Source organism: Anoplopoma fimbria, chromosome 3, assembly GCF_027596085.1.
Source record: "Anoplopoma fimbria isolate UVic2021 breed Golden Eagle Sablefish chromosome 3, Afim_UVic_2022, whole genome shotgun sequence".
Classification (NCBI taxonomy): domain Eukaryota; kingdom Metazoa; phylum Chordata; class Actinopteri; order Perciformes; family Anoplopomatidae; genus Anoplopoma; species Anoplopoma fimbria.
In genome coordinates, this window is record NC_072451.1 from 15,384,593 (window position 1) to 15,404,095 (window position 19,503).

The following is a 19,503-nucleotide window of genomic DNA, read 5'->3' on the forward strand; positions in this document are numbered from 1 at the left end:
AGAACTTCCCTGTTAGGTTCTCAGCTGATATTGTGAGCATGGGCGCAGAGATCACCTCGTTAGTTCACACAATGAATGAATGAGCCTAACAAACTGAACCTGGTTTACGCCAAATCAGAGCTAATCCGAACAAATCAAGTCTGGTTTCACAGCTGACTTTCAAACACAGACGGAAGGTTTCAAGCACAGATCACATCAATTCACAATAAAATGGAGTGACACGCTAAAACAAAACTGCTATAATGGTGGCTGCAGATACAGAAAGTAAAACATGAGGGCAAAATTAACAGAAACACTGCAACTGATAAAGCTAAAGAGAGCTTTTGACCGCAGCAGTGAACTTAGACTGACTCAACTAAAGATGAAGCCCTGGTCAGCTTGTTGCAGCATTCAGACAGTAATCACATGATTGTGGGTTCAAGTCATTAGTACTTCCTATAAGGCCACAGACATGCTTCAAAGTTGTTTATCAGTTTCATTGGCATAGTATGTTGACTCGAATACTTTGCCGATACTTAAGACTGAAAATATGTTCAGAATCAAATGTTGTGATAAATGTGACATGTACTACAAAGTACTTTATATTCAAAGTTCGCAGCCGTTCAGAGGAACTGTCAGGGAGGAACTTTGGAGAAACTCTGTGTTTCAGTCTGGTAGATTGACTGTAACACTGGTAAAGCTTAAGGTGAAGCTAAACCTAGCCTGACCAATTGGTGAGCCATCCAAGATGTCTACCGGTTATGTTAAAAACAGCAGACAAACATCAACCATTTGTGAGGAGCATGACGTTTTTCTTTCTTTTTTTGCATTCAATTGCAGATTGAGATCAGTAGGAGCTTGTTGTAAGACCTGAAAATGCAGGTTGGATATCCCCGATGACTGAGAAGAACCTTGCGTTGCAACAATGAATGAATGACTTACACCGCATTGTGAGATGCCCATTTAAGATTATATGATCTGATATGATAAGATGAAATAAAAGATGTGCCGACAAACCGCACAGATCAAATAGATCACTGTACTAAAGTGTGACTTCCCCAAGGTAAAAATCAGAAACAAACATGGTGACTCATCATCTTTATTACACGACACCAAACATCAAAATAGCACAGCATCAGAAATTGTGTGCGCTATATTTACATCTGGTTTTTTTTGTTTGTTCCTACACTCATTAGGAAACAAAAAAAATGTTTTAAAGACTTTCAAGGAATCTTGAGAACTTGGTCAAATACGTACAAAAAATTGGCAGGTTATGCATACACTACAGTGGCCTTGTGTAAAGTAATAATGTGATTTTTTTTACTGATACCAAAGAGACACAAAAAATAGATACATTTGAGAAGATGGCAGCACACAGACCCTTGTTGTTACACAAAATGCTGGTTTTCGCCATCTTGTAAGTCCACTTGATTAAGCGCCTCGGTCTGCCAGGATAAAGACATGACCTCAACAGACAGAGCTACTGTTGATTCACATTTCCATGTAAAAAAACTCTGTGGAGGACACCATTGAGAATGTGTTAGGGTTGAATGAGAACGACAGACATGTCATAGCTGAACAGGAACTCTTTGATATACCGCAAACACACAAAAACACAAAAACACACACTGAAGTCACAGTATCTCTGTCTCCTTGTGCCTGGTTTGCATGGTCCAGATTTTGATGCAGTATAACAAGTGTGCGTGTCCTACCTTGTCCAAAGCTGTATCGTAGGTGTGTTTTGTCCAGGGGTTCTGTGAGGGGAGCTACACCAACATCAGAGGCTGCAACCCTTCTGTAATTCTCTATCAGTGTTTCCAGAGTCCCAAAACTCTGCGGTCTGACTCCTGGATCCTGCTAATCACACACAAACCATGACAACCAGCCGTGTGTGTGTGTGTGTGTGTGTGTGTCAGTGTGGACATGTGACATGTTCACCCACCTGAAGACACCAGCCGTTTGTGGAGCGTACAAGCCTGTAGGTGTGCACAAACGGCGCTTTCCTGCAAAACACAAAGACGTTTAGCAGTTTTGAATAATTGTAAAAATTCTATACAATTTCCAATCTTTATTTTTTTTGTGTTTTTCATAAACTAATTTTTCAGATTATCTTTCAAAATGTGGATTAATTCTGTAAATATGTTTCAAAGTCTGGCCTGCTCAAATAACAATCCGTTTCTAAATAGGAAAGACTTATTGAAATAGTTTGTAGAACATGTGTATTGTCCGAGGTATACACACAGTAAACAGTGGTGGAATGTAACTAAGTACATTGTCTCTGTAAGAATTCTGATACACTTTTACTTTACTTGAGTATTTCCATTTTACACTTCTGCACCACTTTATTTCAGAGGGGAATATTGCCCTATTTACTTCACTCCATTTATCTGAGAGCTATAGTTACTGGTTACTTTTCACATAAAACACATGATCATTTATAAAATATGCATTGTTATAGATGAAATGACCAGACAGTATTTATGCAGTAGTTCTATTATCCTTGGCAACAGTCAGATGCTGCTTTGACAGTAATACATTAGGAACAAAATACAAATAATAATTATATCATCAATGGAACACTTTTAATGGGCCCTTTTTTTTTTTACTTACTTTTGGTACTTGAAAATACATTCTGCTACTAATAATAAATATTAGCATTACATTTTGAATGCAGGACTTTTACTATTAACAGTCTTTTTTTGTTGTGATATTGTAATAATTACTTCCTCCACTACTGTCACTATATCAATGTATATCAATGTATTAAGGCTTAGTAAAGTGAACATACTGTATATTTGGATTCTAGTTATTTCTGCTTCAAATGGTTTAATTCTTCATGTTTTGTATTCTTAAGTCTTGCTGCTGTAAATTCTTACTGTAGTAGAGCTTGTCGACGGCATCACAAGCTTCCTTTTACAATGCCTTTAAAAGCGTTAAGATAGAAAATGGTCCGTGCATGAAGTATAATTTATCTGCCATTGTTCACATTGTATAATGAAAAATGTCAGATTAGGAGTATTGCCTAATTTTATTGGCCTACTTGTGCTGAAGCAAATGTATTCTGATACGTGAGAGTTTGTTCTTGGTAGCTGACTTCACTTTTCTCAGCTTTCTGCACGTGATAATGTATCCAAATAAAGTTGAGTTACTATAAATAAAATCATGCTCAGCGTGTTCAGCAGTGAATAGCCAGCTTCAATGAACCAACACTCCCACAAAGGTGCTATATCACCATAGGAAACTTGTCACTTCTGGTCTCACTCTCCCCCCCCGTCTCCCAGCTCACCTCACACACAGACAGTAGGCCCCCTGCACCGTCTCGCTGTCTCTCAGCAGGAAGCTGCCATCATGTCCAAACCTCTCCAGCAGCCTCTCCGTGGCCTCGCTGCCGATTCTCCCGTAGTAAATAGACCGGACCAGCATCCCCTCCCTCTCCATGTTGTTCTCTCCTCCGTGTGCGCCTAAGGCCGTGAGACTGCAGTAGACGAGTGTGTGAAAGGATGTGGGACAGGAAAAGCTTTTCTGGTTTTCACACTCTTCTGTCGTGCAGTTGCACCTCGCATGCCGTGCACTTTGTCAGACTGACCTTCCCCTGTCAAATGTGAAAGTATATTTCTTGCTTCACTGACATGTTTTTGATAATATATTTGGTGTTTTGCGAGTTGGAGTCCTTCTTTACTGTCCACTCCACCATTCTGACCTCTGATAACCCCTGTGTGTAAACACTGTATAATCCAATGCAATTATACAGTGGGTACGGAAAGTATTCAGACCCCTTTTTTTTCGCTTTAATGTACACTCAGCAACCCATCTTGACAGAAAAAAACAGAAATGTAGAAATTTTTGCAAATTTATTAAAAAAGAAAAACTGAAATATCACATGGTCATAAGTATTCAGACCCTTTGCTCAGTATTGAGTAGAAGTACCCTTTTGAGCTAGTACAGCCACGAGTCTTCTTGGGAATGATGCAACAAGTGTCTCACACCTGGATTTGGGGATCCTCTGCCATTCTTCCTTGCAGATCCTCTCCAGTTCTGTCAGGTTGGATGGTGAACGTTGGTGGACAGCCATTTTCAGGTCTCTCCAGAGATGCTCAATTGGGTTTAGGTCAGGGCTCTGGCTGGGCCAGTCAAGAATGGTCACAGACTTGTTCCGAAGCCACTCCTTTGTTATTTTAGCTGTGTGCTTCGGGTCATTGTCTTGTTGGAAGGTGAACCTTCGGCCCAGTCTGAGGTCCTGAGCACTCTGGAGGAGGTTTTCTTCCAGGATATCTCTGTACTTGGCCGCATTCATCTTTCCTTCAATTGCAACCAGTCGTCCTGTCCCTGCAGCTGAAAAACACCCCCATAGCATGATGCTGCCACCACCATGTTTCACTGTTGGGATTGTATTGGGCAGGTGATGAGCAGTGCCTGGTTTTCTCCACACATACCGCTTAGAATTAACGCCAAAAGTTCAATCTTGGTTTCATCAGACCAGAGAATCTTATTTCTCATAGTTTGGGAGTCCTCCATGTGTTTTTTGGCAAACTCTATGCGGGCTTTCATATGTCTTGCACTGAGGAGAGGCTTCCGTCGGGCCACTCTGCCATAAAGCCCCGACTGGTGGAGGGCTGCAGTGATAGTTGACTTTGTGGAACTTTCTCCCATCTCCCTACTGCATCTCTGGAGCTCAGCCACAGTGATCTTTGGGTTCTTCTTTACCTCTCTCACCAAGGCTCTTCTCCCACAATTGCTCAGTTTGGCTGGACGGCCAGGTCTAGGAAGAGTTCTGGTCATCCCATACTTCTTCCATTTAAGGATTATGGAGGCCACTGTGCTCTTAGGAACCTTGAGTGCTGCAGAAATTCTTTTGTAACCTTGGCCAGATCTGTGCCTTGCCACAATTCTGTCTCTGAGCTCCTTGGGCAGTTCCTTCGACCTCATGATTCTCATTTGTTCTGACATGCACTGTGAGCTGTAAGGTCTTATATAGACAGGTGTGTGCCTTTCCTAATCAAGTCCAATCAGTTTAATTAAACACAGCTGGACTCCAATGAAGGAGTAGAACCATCTCAAGGAGGATCAGAAGAAATGGACAGCATGTGAGTTAAATATGAGTGTCACAGCAAAGGGTCTGAATACTTATGACCATGTGATATTTCAGTTTTTCTTTTTTAATAAATTTGCAAAAATTTCTACATTTCTGTTTTTTTTCGGTCAAGATGGGTTGCTGAGTGTACATTAATGCGACAAAAAAAATGAAGTGGTTTTTTCGATTTTAGCAAATGGCTGCAATGAAACAAAGAGTGAAAAATTTAAAGGGGTCTGAATACTTTCCGTACCCACTGTATATACAACAGCAGATGCTTTATTACACCACCAGTATGTGGTTCAGACAAACACTGTTGGGATTCAAAACTTGTCTGAAAGTGGTTTATGATAAAGTCAGAAGATTATGAGTTTTCAGCTGACAGTTCTTGAATATTGTGTGAGAAACTGTGTGATCTGCAGTGGGAATACATGCTAGCTTTCCCTGTAGCTTTAGACCAGTCCAGTGTTGTTGCTGCCTCTGCTGTTCTAACCCTAGCAGGTACCTGCTGGTGTGAGCTGGTGATACATGATGTTGTTCAGTACCCTTACTGAGATTGTTATTACACAGACACCATTACATTGTTCATACAGCAATGTCCCCCACGTTAGCCAGCCTCATGTTCACATTTTACAACGCACAGTTGCACGCACACGCACACACGCACACACACACACACATGAAACACAGGTGGGGTATATAAAAAACTTTCAACCTAGCTATGGTTTGCTTTGGTGCTGACACCAGAGCTTTTATTAAGAGACAAAACGATGTTTACAGTAAATACTTATTTAGACTTTTCTCCTTAACAAGATAAAGCCAACAAAAATCCAAGCAGAATACAACATCATCCAACAGTAATAAGTAGATCCCACATGAGAAGTGTATTCGCCTCCTATAATAAAAAGTAAACATGGTCTGACAACTGATATATGAATGCAGAATCTGTTTATAGAGATTACCCTGCTTACTGTTCCATTTGAGTTCATAATGGAAGAAAAGAAAAAGAGTGAAGATTCAACGCAGAAGTATGAACCAGCCTCAATTCAGTGACTATAGAAAACTTTCATCATTCACTCCCCCTTTAAAACATCCTAACTCTGCCTTTAGGTCTTTGGAATTGAAATGTCAAATGCTGTTTTCATTTTCAAATGGTTAGAAAATTGCATTTTAATTTGAATTGTGACCTAAATAATGCTCGCCCAAATGGAAAGCTAGGTTACTAACACCTACGAAAATAAAAAGAGCGTTTTTCATTTTTTTATCAAATAAAACATAGGAGGGACTTCCGGTGGCGCTACAACAAGATGAACGTGTAGTAGTGATCTCCTCAGAGTCGGTTTTTAAAAAGACCTCCTATCAATGTAAATCTGCACAAAATTAGATTAAGTTGAATATGAGAGGAGGGAAATTGCACAGGAGGTGTAAGTCTGACAAGAAAATGAATAAAACACAAGAAAACCCGACTCTCTCTAAGGAGTTAAGGGGCTTCAAACAGATATTAAACGGGATCTTAGTGAATTCAGAAGCGATGTCAATAAAACTATGAAGGAAGACTTTACTGAGTTTCGCCGAGGCACAAACCCGTATAGCTGACCTGGAATCAGCTGAGCTGGAGATGAAAGACGCTGCTGACGGTAGTGAAACAGAACTCGACCTGGAGAGTCGTTCTAGGAGGAACAATCTCCGCATCTATGGAGTCCCGGAAGACAAAGAAGGAAGATCAGTTACGGAATGTGTAACTGAGTTGTTTAAAATCCATTTTACGCTTCCCGGCGGCATTGAACTCCAAATCCAGCTGATCCCAAAGCCAGCTGCGACCTCAACTCCGAGATCAATCATAGTTAACCTTCTACAGTTTAATGTTAAAGAGCTGGTACTTAAGAAAGCGTGGCAGCAGAAGATTGAACTAGATGGCAAGCGATTGTTTTTTGACAACGACAATGCAGCTGCGGTGCTTAAAGAGAAAGGGATCCGGCTCCAGACGCACTGGGACGCCTTGCTGCGGGTCTACGATGGTGCCGAAGAGACTTAACAGGGCCTGAATACACGTGGGATAAAGGTGTTGGTGACGGCGAGGGTGAACACCGCGGATGCCCTGGAGGAGAGGCTGAACGAGGTGTTGCCATTGAAACGTACCAACGCGACAGAGCCCACCGCCTTAAACGAAGGGATGAAGTGAAGTGGACCAGATAAGTGATAAACACTTTAGATCTGACCAGGGGTTTTATACGACACATCTGGAACAGATTTTGTTAGTTAATCTGCTATTTTCTAACCTGAGGTCTGGACTTTGAGGTTCCGAGCCTTATAATAGGCCTACTTATCTATATATAATACAAACTTTAGGAACAGGAACCTCTTAATGGTTTTGGTTACAATGATGAAAAAAACGACTGTTTTTTTGTTTGTTAATCATGGTCTCCGTCATGTGAAATTATACAAACCCCAGCCAACATATTTAGAAAGACTTATGACTCATTTGATTATCTTTAGGAAACCGATGGAGGGAGCACTTTATGTATGTGCTAAATGTTGGACATTTCTAGTACAGGTGGAATACCAGCTTAGGTATTTTCTCACTACTAGGGAGGGCCCCTTCAGCAAAGAGGCACTTTACCCTCCTCCCACCAACAGGGAACATAAGGAATGGCAAGTAGCATCCTTTCTCTCTGAAGTCACACTGCTCTATGTTCGATTGTTTTTCCACGGTTCATGTTTCTTTTTCTTGTTTGGGTACGGATTGCAACTTGACTTCATAAACACAAATGATAGAGAATAATATTCAGATACTGTCGTTGAATGTGAGCGGTTTAAACAACCCTGTTAAACGGCGGAAAATAATGACAAAATTAAGGAAGGATAAGGTACAGATTATATATCTACAGGAGACACACCTGTCTAGGCAGGAACATGAGAAGCTTAAGATGTTTGGCTATGCAAATACATTTTATAGTTCATTCCACCAGGGTTGTTGAAGAGGTGTGGATATACTACTTTCTAACTCGGTGAAATTCGAATGTACTAAAGAAATCAATGATAAAGAAGGCAGATATATAATTGTAAAAAAGGAAAACTGGAAAACAAAGACGTAACATTGGTCAATGTTTATGCCCCACCCAACAGTGAAAAGCCCTTTTTACTCTACTTGATAGTATTCTCCTTGAAATGGAGGGAATACTAATATGTGGAGGTGACTTTAATATTGTCATGAATAGTAGTCTAGACACAACAAACAATAGGAAAAATACCATCCATGTCACAAAAATGATCAAGACCTTATTTAAAAAATTTGGGATAGTTGATATTTGGAGGGAGCTTCACCCCTCTAAAAGGGACTATACACACTACTCAGCACCTAATAAAAGTTATGCCAGAATTTACTTTTTCATTTTGATTTCACAACCACAGTCATACACACACTATGCCAGTCTGGTCCATGCAAATCTGGCACATTATCAGCTTTGTACTTGGTCTTGGTCGGCTGACACATATTTGAGGACGAGCTTCTTGGTGAGGGTGTACTTGGGCTCTGGAATTTGTTTGTGACGTAAATATTCTCCGTTGCTGACCTGCCTGTTCACACGTGTCAGCACTGCGAGTATATCATCCATCTCCGAGCTGCAGAGAAAACAGGGGAAACACGTTAAAAATTATAAACCTTGCTCAAATTGTTGGTATATTTTAGTACAACATCATTAATACAAATCACATCAATATTATAAACCTTGCTCAGATTTTTGGTATATTTTAATACAATGTCATCAATACAAATCACATCAACAGCACAGCTAATTTTTTGGAAAACACCAAAAGCACACCAAAAGCACACCAACAGAAACAGGTACAGAATTATGTTCCGTAATCTGGTAAAAGAGGAATATTCTATGTCTATCTTTTTTCTGGAAAAGGGAAGATTTTCTCTCACCTTTTTGCTGACCTGGTCAGCTGCTTGCACAGCTCCTGGATGTAGATGGTGCCTGTAGTAGTGTTTCGAAACGTCTTGTAATGCTGCGTGGTTGCCATGCCTAGCAGGAAGTCAGAATCAAAAGGCGGCGCCGACGGCGCCATGTTGTGCACAGGACCAGCGTCTTCATCCAGGCGGCTCTGTCTGACCCCCTCCTCCTGTCTCAGCATTGGGGGACACGGCACGTATGAACTGTGGTAGTTGCTTCCCTGACACGCCTGGATGAAGAACAGTTTGGGCTTCCCTATCAAGGTGGGTGCTCCCCTGCTGGTGAAGGGCCGTGTCAGTTCTTCTAAGGACACCGGTTTCTCATCGGCCCCAATGACACATCCCAGTTCTCCATGGGAAAGCACGCACACCACCTAAGATGAGAGGCAGAAGCAGAAGCCAAGATCAAGAGCTAAATATGAGATGATTTTGTATGAAAGACATCAAAATAAATCCCTTTCTTGTTGGAAGTAGGAAGAGAAGTTTGATACACCTCTCATTTCCATATTATGTGAAGCTATAGCAGGCTTCACATGTGAAATACTTGTTTCCCGATCTTACCAACCAAAGCATGAAGGAAAAACATGATGACAATGTAGTCCTATATTGGCAATATTTTTCAGTACTTCCCAGCTGTATATATAAAACCTGACCCCGAGATAATCGGCAAAATAAGTGCATTGGTAATTATTCAATAATTTAAGTTTTTAAGTCATGGTTAAAAATAATTCTTGCCGAATATGGGAATATTCCTTGCTTGTGTTGCTAGCATTAGCGACATTGTTGCTGACTGGAACTCTAAACAGTTCCCTGTGCACAAAATTGACTGTCACAACCATACTACTTTGAGTCGATAGGTGTTTAACGTCTTCCAACAGCCTGCAATCTGAAAGGAAAACATTCTATAACTAATATAATTTTTGTTTTGAACACTAAAACATTTAGTGTCACTATATCAGTGACACTAAATGGATTAGTGTCACTGTCAGCTAGCCTACAGTGGACAAACAAGCTTATCTTTTCCATGATGATGTGTTTAGATTTCCGTGCTGATATTCAAATGCAGCCGAAATTATGCTTTATTTGAAGTACTATGTTGTTGTTTTCCGGTGAATTTCTGAGAAAATGTAGATATTTAGAAAATAACTAGACTTGTTAACTACTAATTATTTTTTTGCTCTTACAATTTGGCAGTACTGGGATTTTGTTTGTACATTCGTATTCTCTGTACAGACATGAGAGTGGTATTGATCTTCTCATTTTATATTCCTAAAAATGTTTTCCGAAACTCTTCCTTTAAAGAGTAAACTAAAATTATCGGCAAAATACGTGTTTTGTGATGTAACAGTGACCTTTGACCACCAGAATCTAATCAGTTCATCCTTGAGTGTGGATGTTTGCGCCAAATTTGAAGAAATTTCCTGCAGGCGTTCCTGGAATATCGCAATCACGAAGATAGACCAGACGGATGGACGGCAGACAGATTGACAGACCCGTAAACATAAAAACCCGTAAACATAAATAAAGTATATCTAGTTAGTCACTTAAATTACAGCCCTAAAGGTGTGTGACACTGCTCACCAATGCATCATCATCCAAAAAACTCCGTGAGCCCAGCTGCTGTAGTTCTTGTCGCATGTCATCTGCAGTCAAGTTGTTGTGTACCACCACAGTAAAGCCAAGGCTGGTGAACACTTTGTTCAGAGCCTCTGTGTCATACAAAAGAGAGACAAATGTAAACATACTGCTAGATTGTTTTTTATCTTATCTTATCATAAAATCATGTGCTATAAGTATCAACTTTGAGGATCCTCAACCTGGGATGCTGCTCGGTAACTCATTGACAAACAGTAATAAACAAACCAGATCACATGGTTGTTAAATAACAGGGAGACGTACTCTCATCCGCCTGAGTCCCTCTTCGTTTTTTTAGCCATTCATTTCCGTGGAAGTCCTCATTATTGATGACCACACACAAACCACGTGGGTTATGAGTCAGGGCGTAGTACTCTGTCTAAAGGGCACACGAACAGCCACAAAGACAAATCATTAACATTAATGTTCTAATGAATAAATGAAAAGTTATTTTTGTTTGTGTGAATGGTTACATGATCATGAAGAAAGGAGGACTCTGTCAATTCATGATTGTAGTTAAGTGTATTTTTTTTCCTGCTGTAAATATGTATTAATTAATTGTATAATATAAATATTTTTTGGAGCTAATGGTTTGTGGAATTAATTGCGTTATTTTATTATCAAACAAATGTTTGAAATGGACTCCTTAAAAGTACGTAATGGGCATGTGAGTATTGTCTTAAGAAGAGTAATCTCACCAATGGCATGTTGTCTTGTTCTTGTTGAGCAATTTGTCTCTCCAACTTCTCCAGCTTCATCCTGTTGAGATGAGGTTCAGCTGCCTCCTGCGCAACAGCCTAAGGTCGAATAGAACAATACATTCACGCACACAGACACAAATGCATGTTAAACTGTCTGATTAAGAGCGCTTGGCCACAATTGTTTTAAGATTGGGAGTTATGTTCATTGAAGCTTTGTGTGCCCCGAGAAACGACACAGTTCTCTTAAGTGCACAATAACACTGTTCTTGGGGCTTAAATAAGAGTAAGACACCCTCTCTTGGTTTGGAAATGTGTTATGTTGGCCACTGGGGGGCAGCAGAAACAAGATAAGTTGATATGGTGAGAAAATAGCCTAACACCCATGAGTTTAAAGGTGTGGGGGGTGTGGGGACAGAGTAAATTACTCTGTAAAAGTTAAAGAATTAAAAGAAGATTTGGTTTGGTGTGAAACATTTAGCAGTGCACACCAACAGCAATCTTGCATGTCCTGGGATTACGTTTCCAAGTCGATCCCTGTGTGCAATAAAAATATACCTCACAGAATCATGGCTGAAAAGAAGTCATAGATGAAAAAGTATTTTAAAAACAAAAAGAGGTGGAACTTGCATATCTTACAGAATGCATATTTAAGGGATTCTATTGACGTACTGAACAGCTGTAAAATGTAATTGAAACATACTGTATAAACAGAATTAGCATGGTTAAAAAGGAAGCATGTTTGAAAAGAGAGCCTACTATATTTGTGTCTCGTGTGTCTTACAAAAAGTCTGTCCTCCAGGTCTTTTTCATCTTTATCCAGAATATTCTGAGCCGCCACGTCGTCAGGCAAGATCAGTTTACAGTCAAGGCTCTGGATCTGAAAACAGAGCGGTACGAAGCAAAGTATGAGCCTTCGTATTCCAAAAGAACAATCTATCATCCATATGTTAAGAAAGAAAAACAATATTTCAACTTGCTGGTAGGTTGTCCCACCAAAAACGCCAGAAACATCCAAATCTAGTTTACACCTGCAGTTGGGAACTTTTGTCTCCCCCTTCTGACAGTGAGAGCTATTTCACAAACGTACCCTTGAGGGGAGCTCGCCGCATCAATCTCCTTCTTTTGATGTGAATCCTTTGTCTGAACGCTGAGTTTCTTTATTACCCGGAGCATCCACGCTGTATTTTGCAGTATACACTCTGTTATACTGCAAAATACAGAGAGCATTCCCTGGCGGCGATAGGCTTAATCAGCATGAACATAACAGATGTTCATATAAAGGCAAAAGTCCCACACTCCAACTTCATTTTCATCCACCTATGGATGGCTAAGTCAGTCTGTCAGTCCACCACTTCGTCCAGGCTGAAATAACTCAACAGACATTCATAGTCCCCTGAGGATGTATGACTCTGTTGATCCCATTTTCTCTGGCGCCACCATGATGTTGACAGTTTTTGTGGGAAATATCACAACAAACATTGGATGGATTGCTATGAAATTTGGTAACTTTTTCATCAATCATCACCATCAGACCTTTTCAATTGATTCTACATTTTTGCTGTATCCAATGTTAGCCTCAGCTTCGTTGAATGCTGATGAGCAAATTAAATCACTCAGTGGTGATTCAAACCACAAAATGTCATTCCCACTTCAAAGACTAGTGAAGGAATGGAAAGTATGATTAAGTGGCACTTATTAGCTTATCATTTGTTTTTTCACATTCCTATTAACTTAAGATATTAACACACACCTCATTGATGTCTTCAGACAGACTTTTGAATTCAGGAACATGTTTTTCCAGCACCTCACCAAGCTTTCTGATTCGATTAAAGTAATCGAGCAAATCCTCTTGATTCAACTGGAACCTTGCTGCATGCATAATATTGTTTCGGACGTTGGCAACCTACGCACAGTGGGGGAAAAAGAGAGACTCCTTATAGATGTTGGTAAAAGTAGGGATGGGTTTCAGGATGTGGCTACATTGTCACTGCAACCAAACCCGCAACTTGGTCATTCTCATAGCCACAATTATTTCAGTTTATCGTGTCAGACAGCTAAAGAAATATAAAATGGCAATTCGATTATGGCTCATGAATGCTTCCTCTTGACAGCAACTCCTTACCTACCACACTGATATTTCATGCACTTAAAATTATATAGCACTTAATGAGAGCAGCTGTATTGTTATGCAACTCTCTATTTTTACATTTAAAATTAGTGATTGCAGGGAAAAGAAGAGACATCCCACAATGCATGTGTTGCATTGTGGGATGTGCAGGTTGACTTTATGTACTGTATGTGTGTGCACAACTAAACATTTACATTGTCACACAATCCACCGAGCTCAAACTTCTTAAAGTGCTTGCACTGATTCATGAGACAAAGAAGTGCAGCAATGTCAAAGTCACCGATGAAATTATGCTTCTTATGACCATCTGGCATGTACACCTGAAAACAGAAGAAGATATTATTAGTGAGACACCTGGCAAACGATCAGACCAAATCAACTTTACATAAAAAATTAAAATAAATTGAAGAACCCTTCAAACTTACCTTAGCCACTTCCCATTTATCTTGGGACCACCGGTCGGGCTTACTGTTCACCCACATCACCTTTCCACGCGGACTGGTGTGGTTAGCCAATATTGAATCTCTCCAGGAGGAACACACCTCACAATCTAAAGGAGGACTCTGCAATCAGCAGCGTCAACACAGCATGTCACAGTAAAAATTAGAAAAAAAAGAAAGGAAAATCACATAAAAATAGTAATAAAAACAATATCACCATGTAGTTGTATGCAGGTTTCAGTATATATCCATGTCCATCCAAAAATGTCATCATTTCATCATTTTATCCATTTAGACATTTGCGTGAAATAGTCATATTCATCATAGGAATTATTTCCTTAAACGCACCAGCACGCGAGGAGAGGAGACAAGGAAACAAATCGAGGAGACACGTTAGCGTATTGAAGAGCACCCTCTCAGATCGGGGTTTGAACTTTTTTGATGAAATTTCAAATATGATTTATTGTCATCGTGTTACAAAAACCAATGGTGCCAACGTAGTTCCAGGTGAATTAAAAATAGCCCGTGTTTAAGTTTTCAGTGGAACTATTGTTTCGTTTCTTTTCAGGTTTCGTTTTCGGTGTTATTTATAATTTCATTAACGTAGTGACGTAATTACTTTAGTAATTCAGTAAGGCTTACTAACCTAACCCTCAAGTTTACGTCATAGTTAACGTTAAGGGTAACCAGCACTACATTAACACGCCCGAAGTGAGCTTAATGGTAACTTTTCTACATGAGACCGTGTCTGCATTGTTTATACTAATACACCTATACTAGCTCACCGTCACGGGCTTGTGTGATAGCTAAATAGCAAAAATGTCTTTCGAAAGTCACTTTAATTAATTAAAATGTCGCGCCATGGTCTGGTAGTTCATGTTAATACCTGGTTTGGTCGTGGTTTCCAGTTATTGAAATTGCAGTTCTTCACACACACATTCGTGCCGCATTCATCGCCCAGCTTTCGGTGGAAAATGTCCATTTCCTCATCGATGAAGAGCTCGAGCGGATTCTGAAGACATAATAAGGCCACGACACCTTTCAACCAATTCTGTTTTTGTTCCTTTTCAAATTCCCGAAAGAGCTCCATGCTCGAGCGAAACTACGCTAAAGTAATGAGAGTAACGGAAGTAGACTGCAGCGAAAGAGTAACAGCCGCTGGGAGCGTCAGCCAATCAGAAAGGTTAAATGCAGACCATGGTTCATGTCAAGTTGAGTCATGTCCTATGGTCGTGAATGTCTCCTGTGGATTCACAGATTGTTCCAGATTTACTGCTCTCCGTCCAATTGGATTAATTATTTTGGTCAAATTATAAATTCCTGCATAATTTTCCTTTAAAGCAACGGTTGAGCTTTTTTTACGCAAACTAATGCATTTAATGCACCAACAATAAACTGCTACAACATAACTAAAACAACACTCTTAAGCTTTACATTCTTCTTCTTGTTTCATATCATTTTACTGTGACAGAAGGTTTCTTGCTGTGTTTACTTGTTGTTCTGTGTTAGTTTAAATAAAAAGGTGGGAAATAAAGTATATTCACTAAAGTAAAGTACTAATGTAATATTTAGAGGTGCTTAACTTGAGCATTTCCTTTATATGCTACTTCATACTTGTATGTAACAGTTACTTATTACTGTGCAGAATAATATTTTATGTACAAAAATCAGCCAATTAAATATGGTGCCTTATAGAGGAACCTTTGTAAGAGTAGCTCCAGCGGGCTACTACTTTTAAATGCTGTACAGAGTGACAGACTGACACCGATTGGCTGTGTCAGTCTATTAGCAGATTATCATGATTTAATGAAAGCCTCACAAGCTTCCCCTACTGAGTCAGGAATGTGTATATGCATAATTAACATGTACTTATTGTCTAGAGTTTGTTTATAAAGTTTGATTTTTGTATTCAGAGAAGGGTGGGTGTTATAAGGTATGGTTTTAGGCTCCACGTTTTTGGTCATTACTAATCTTTTTTTGGGATTGATTCTTTACTTTGTAGCTGTATAAACATCTGGGTGGATTGTATTTTTATTATAATTTAAAGTGAGAGACCGAAATCAAGATCGATCATCCAGTCAATCAAGTCAATGGGTTTTGTCAGGTTTTTTTTATTAACCTATTCAGTTACATCCTATACATGCCCATACAATCCGTCACAAATCCCTTGATCTGCTTCAAGTTTGTAAATATAAAGACATAATGCACAACATGATCCTGATTCTCCTTTTCACCTTTTTATTCTCTTAACTCCAGTGAGTTGATGGCTTGGAGCTCTGCAGAAAACCTCTCAACCAGATCTCTGTTGGCCTGCAGGAAACCCCCCAGCCTCTTCAGCTGCTCCATGTCCTAAAGAAGAAGGAAGAGAAAGCCCGTCAAACTCATGTTACTTCTTTCTTTTTATGCATCAAGTCTAAATGCGCAATTGCACCCAGACATATCTGTTCCTAGCACCTGCGTCTTTGGATCATCCTCAGCAGCATGCAGTAACTCCTGCAGCCTTTCTTGTAGCAACTCAGCCTCCCATTGGCTGATCAAGTCGGCGCTGGTCTCCCATTGGCTGACAGAATCGCAATCTAATCCATCCAGAGCAGCAGAATCCATTCGGTCCAAGCCAGAGACACATATTGACAGATCAACGCTCAGCATCTGGACACACCAAAAAACTGTGATGCAAAACAACACGAATGCAGCTGGGACTTGGGAGCTCGCGAAGCAGCGTGCGCACACACGCACAGATACACAGACAGACACGCTCACCTCCTCGATCTGCTTTCCAACTGTTTCCATCTGTGGTACGTGGCCGAGCTGCTGCACAAGCCTTCTTACGCTGTTCTGGTAGTGTCTCATCCATTCATCCTTTACACGCAACTCACACGAATGCATCAACTCGTTTCTGAAACGGATCACCTGGAGGCGTAAAAAAAAAAAAATCCAGTCCTGTTTATTTGCAAAGGACGGAAAAGTCTAATGTCATATGCGTTCAACAATAAAAGCATAAAAAGAAGTTTGGAAACTGAATCTAATATGCACCGTATTCTTGATTTTTACACATCTAGCAGTTTAAATGATGGTAGTCAAATTTTTTTATTAGTTCAGTTTTATTAATATGGTGTTTTTTGTTAGTTTCTAGTGTTCACATCCTTTTCATTTTAAAGCAGCTTATGAAGCGTGTCATAATGTAGATTATTTTTGTTTCCCCTCCCCAACATTTAATGGTCTTGGTTAAAACACTGCATTATTAACAAAGATATAGTTAGATAGTTGACAGACCGGGGGAGCAGACAGACATATTATATTCACCGTCTTAATATTTTGTCGGGAGACTTATAAAATCGAACCCTGTTTTATAAATCTGAAAAAGCGTGCGCATCTTTCAGCCTGTGTACACAGAGTTTTAGATTTGAAGCTGCAAAGTTTTTTGCGTTTGCATCCTGGTATACAAGGCTTGACTTAACAACTTGACTAAGACTGATCAAACAGCATTACCATTATAAACCAAAATTATTGTTTACCTCTCTCACAAATTTAGGATCCACAAAGTGAAAACAATCACAGTGGTTGATTAGGTTGAGCAAAGCAGAGGCATCACATTGCTCCGCCCCCTTCACCTTCCCCTGACCCCGTGGCATGAAGGCCTACAGAGAGAGGGAGAGAGAGAAAGACATTAATTAATGAATGGTCTGTTGATTTAATTCCTCCATTACTTGATTAGAATTTGTATTGTCAAAAGTTACAGAGCCCTGAATCCAGAAAGATTATATTTCAGCTCGACATTAAGTATCTCTGAGTTGTTTTTTTTACGGTGACAACCCATTTGTTATGTGACAGATAAAAAAACAAAAACATTCCATATAAAATCAATGCAAGGTCCTCGGGTGAGATTTCTAACCAAATGTAATGTTTTTAGAATTGTCAAATTAATCTTTGGTCTAGTGGTTCCCAAACTTTTTGTTTAATCTAATGTAACCCTACAGTTCTGTAGGATGAGCTCCAGCAACCCGTCAGGCAGCGCCATTATACTGGATGTTATTTAACTCCTTTAACAATCTCCTGGGGTGGCAGACGATGGAGGTTAAAACCAATGATCCATTACTTTGAGCCATTTCAACTTGTAACACACTTTTAACTGAGTCGGGTTGTCAGGATTTAATGCTTTCCTTTGATATACATGTCAGTGAACTGAATGTCTTTGAGTTCTGGACTGCTGGTTGAATAAAACAGGCAATCATAATAGCTCACTTTTGGGCTGTAAGAAATATTAAAACAGGCTTTTTTCCCCCCCTTCTCTATTTTCTGACATTTTATAGACAAATCAACTCAGAAAACAATCGTAAGATTATGCACTAAAGGGATGGGGATGGGGGGGCACATTAGTTGCAGCATTAACTAAATATCCTCAACTACATATGATATAGGAGGCTCTTAGCACAATTCAGTGGCACTGGCAGCTGTATGTCCAAATTAGGACCACATTCCCCATAAACCCTTTTGTTTGCTTGCTGTGTTAAAGCTGGAGCACCATCAAGAAAAGAAATAAAAAGGTAAGTGTTCCTTTGTTTATGACAACTTCAAAGTGTGTTGACTACCTTGGCCAGTTCCCAGTGGTCTGTTCTCCAGTTGGGAGGGAAACAGTTATCCCAGTTCACTGTGGCATCCGGCTGTCTGCGGTGTCTCAGGATCACCGCCTGCCACTCTGCACACGTCCTGCATGCTGAGAAAAGCTACACAACACACACGCACACACACACACACACACACACACACACACACACACACACGCACACGCACAACACACAACGCACACACACGGAAACTTAGTGTGAGAATAAGTGGGAAGTACAGTAACTGAAATATACTAACTGTATACTAAGTATAAGCCCCTACCACAGGAAATCCTCAGCCGTATTTCACATCCAAGTGTCGCAAAGACATGAATTAAATGAGCAAAAACCTAGGACTAAGTAGAGTTTACAGACTGACCCTATTCCCTTTGGGTTTGCACGCAGACGTCGCACACGGTTTCCGCAGCAGAGTGTTCCGATTGAGCAGATCTCCGTGGAAAGCTCTCGTGTGGTGGCTGATGAAGGGATGCAGGCCGTCCTTCAGTATGAGCAGACACCGCCCGGCCTTCAGCCAGTTTTTGTACTCCCTGTCGTTGAGGCGGACCGCCAGCTCCCCGCGGACCATGTCGGCCTCACTTCCCGACTTAAACAAATCATAACAAAATGAGCAGGGCAAGTTCAGACTAAGCCCTCCTGTATATATAGCCCCACCCTCTCTGTGCAAGCTACAGCAGCGCCGCAAGATGGCGCTGTCTACTTTGGAAACGCTAGGATGTGGCTGTTACGCTTCTAGTGGGTCTTGTTTGATCAAAGAGCAGCTTCAAGCAGCAGAGCACCTTCTTTTAAGTACCAAAAAAAGAAGTGGAGGGGTGGATAATGATGAAGAATTTCATATTTTTATTGGAAAAGAGGGTGGATTTTTTTGTCACTGTCAGTTCAGCTACTTTTTGATCTTGTTTCTCTCAAAACGTTCCATTATGGGTCCAACAATGTTATATCAGTACTCTTATTTCTTATTTATTTTTTTGG

The 19,503-nt window shown here is 40.2% G+C and overlaps 3 protein-coding genes across 8 annotated transcripts; all 3 read right to left on the minus strand.

The window, feature by feature from the left end:
- Window positions 1-7: 7 nt before the first annotated feature.
- Window positions 8-3,722, minus strand: LOC129088909 (SH2 domain-containing protein 1A-like). 4 transcript variants are annotated; one of them, XM_054596178.1, is made up of 4 exons: window positions 3,266-3,722; window positions 1,922-1,982; window positions 1,692-1,836; window positions 8-1,493 (listed from the first exon to the last, which is right to left on the minus strand). In XM_054596178.1, the coding sequence occupies exons 1-4, from the start codon at window positions 3,415-3,417 to the stop codon at window positions 1,471-1,473; spliced, it is 381 nt and encodes a 126-aa protein (XP_054452153.1). In that variant the 5' UTR covers window positions 3,418-3,722; the 3' UTR covers window positions 8-1,470. The 4 variants fall into 4 exon arrangements, with proteins under 4 accessions (XP_054452153.1, XP_054452154.1, XP_054452152.1 ...); XM_054596179.1 differs by having other exon boundaries at window positions 20-1,493; window positions 1,692-1,833; XM_054596177.1 differs by having other exon boundaries at window positions 55-1,833.
- A 2,048-nt stretch (window positions 3,723-5,770) lies between these two features.
- LOC129088904 (caspase-8-like) lies at window positions 5,771-15,042 on the minus strand. Of its 3 annotated transcripts, XM_054596164.1 has the most exons (11): window positions 14,796-14,868; window positions 14,127-14,246; window positions 13,895-14,032; window positions 13,664-13,789; window positions 13,092-13,244; window positions 12,123-12,218; window positions 11,339-11,437; window positions 10,905-11,019; window positions 10,587-10,714; window positions 8,979-9,379; window positions 5,771-8,671 (listed from the first exon to the last, which is right to left on the minus strand). In XM_054596164.1, exons 2-11 carry the CDS (start codon window positions 14,181-14,183, stop codon window positions 8,509-8,511), a joined length of 1,476 nt encoding a protein of 491 aa, XP_054452139.1. In that variant the 5' UTR covers window positions 14,184-14,246; window positions 14,796-14,868; the 3' UTR covers window positions 5,771-8,508. The 3 variants fall into 3 exon arrangements, with proteins under 3 accessions (XP_054452139.1, XP_054452137.1, XP_054452140.1); XM_054596162.1 differs by lacking the exon at window positions 14,127-14,246 and having other exon boundaries at window positions 14,796-15,042; XM_054596165.1 differs by lacking the exons at window positions 13,664-13,789; window positions 13,895-14,032; window positions 14,127-14,246 and having other exon boundaries at window positions 14,796-15,041.
- A 964-nt stretch (window positions 15,043-16,006) lies between these two features.
- zgc:153935 (uncharacterized protein LOC777611 homolog) lies at window positions 16,007-19,133 on the minus strand. The gene is made up of 6 exons (XM_054596508.1): window positions 18,893-19,133; window positions 18,499-18,633; window positions 17,425-17,547; window positions 16,670-16,819; window positions 16,364-16,558; window positions 16,007-16,258 (listed from the first exon to the last, which is right to left on the minus strand). Exons 1-6 carry the CDS (start codon window positions 19,097-19,099, stop codon window positions 16,148-16,150), a joined length of 921 nt encoding a protein of 306 aa, XP_054452483.1. The 5' UTR covers window positions 19,100-19,133; the 3' UTR covers window positions 16,007-16,147.
- Window positions 19,134-19,503: the final 370 nt, after the last annotated feature.

Excerpts from the sequence above, each read along its gene's own strand:
- zgc:153935 (XM_054596508.1), bottom strand. The coding sequence starts at position 19,099 with ATGGTCCGCGGGGAGCTGGCGGTCCGCCTCAACGACAGGGAGTACAAA. Across the intron at positions 17,548-18,498 it reads ACCACTGGGAACTGGCCAAG|GCCTTCATGCCACGGGGTCA; the intron begins GTAGTCAACACA and ends CTCTCTCTGTAG. Across the intron at positions 16,559-16,669 it reads TTGGAAAGCAGATCGAGGAG|ATGCTGAGCGTTGATCTGTC; the intron begins GTGAGCGTGTCT and ends TGGTGTGTCCAG.
- LOC129088909 (XM_054596176.1), bottom strand. The coding sequence starts at position 3,417 with ATGGAGAGGGAGGGGATGCTGGTCCGGTCTATTTACTACGGGAGAATC. Across the intron at positions 1,983-3,265 it reads GCCTACTGTCTGTGTGTGAG|GAAAGCGCCGTTTGTGCACA; the intron begins GTGAGCTGGGAG and ends TGTGTTTTGCAG. Across the intron at positions 1,837-1,921 it reads CAAACGGCTGGTGTCTTCAG|CAGGATCCAGGAGTCAGACC; the intron begins GTGGGTGAACAT and ends GTGTGTGATTAG.
- LOC129088904 (XM_054596162.1), bottom strand. The coding sequence starts at position 14,999 with ATGGAGCTCTTTCGGGAATTTGAAAAGGAACAAAAACAGAATTGGTTG. Across the intron at positions 12,219-13,091 it reads TGTCTGAAGACATCAATGAG|ATCCAGAGCCTTGACTGTAA; the intron begins GTGTGTGTTAAT and ends CTCTGTTTTCAG. Across the intron at positions 11,438-12,122 it reads ACCTGGAGGACAGACTTTTT|GCTGTTGCGCAGGAGGCAGC; the intron begins GTAAGACACACG and ends ATTCGACCTTAG.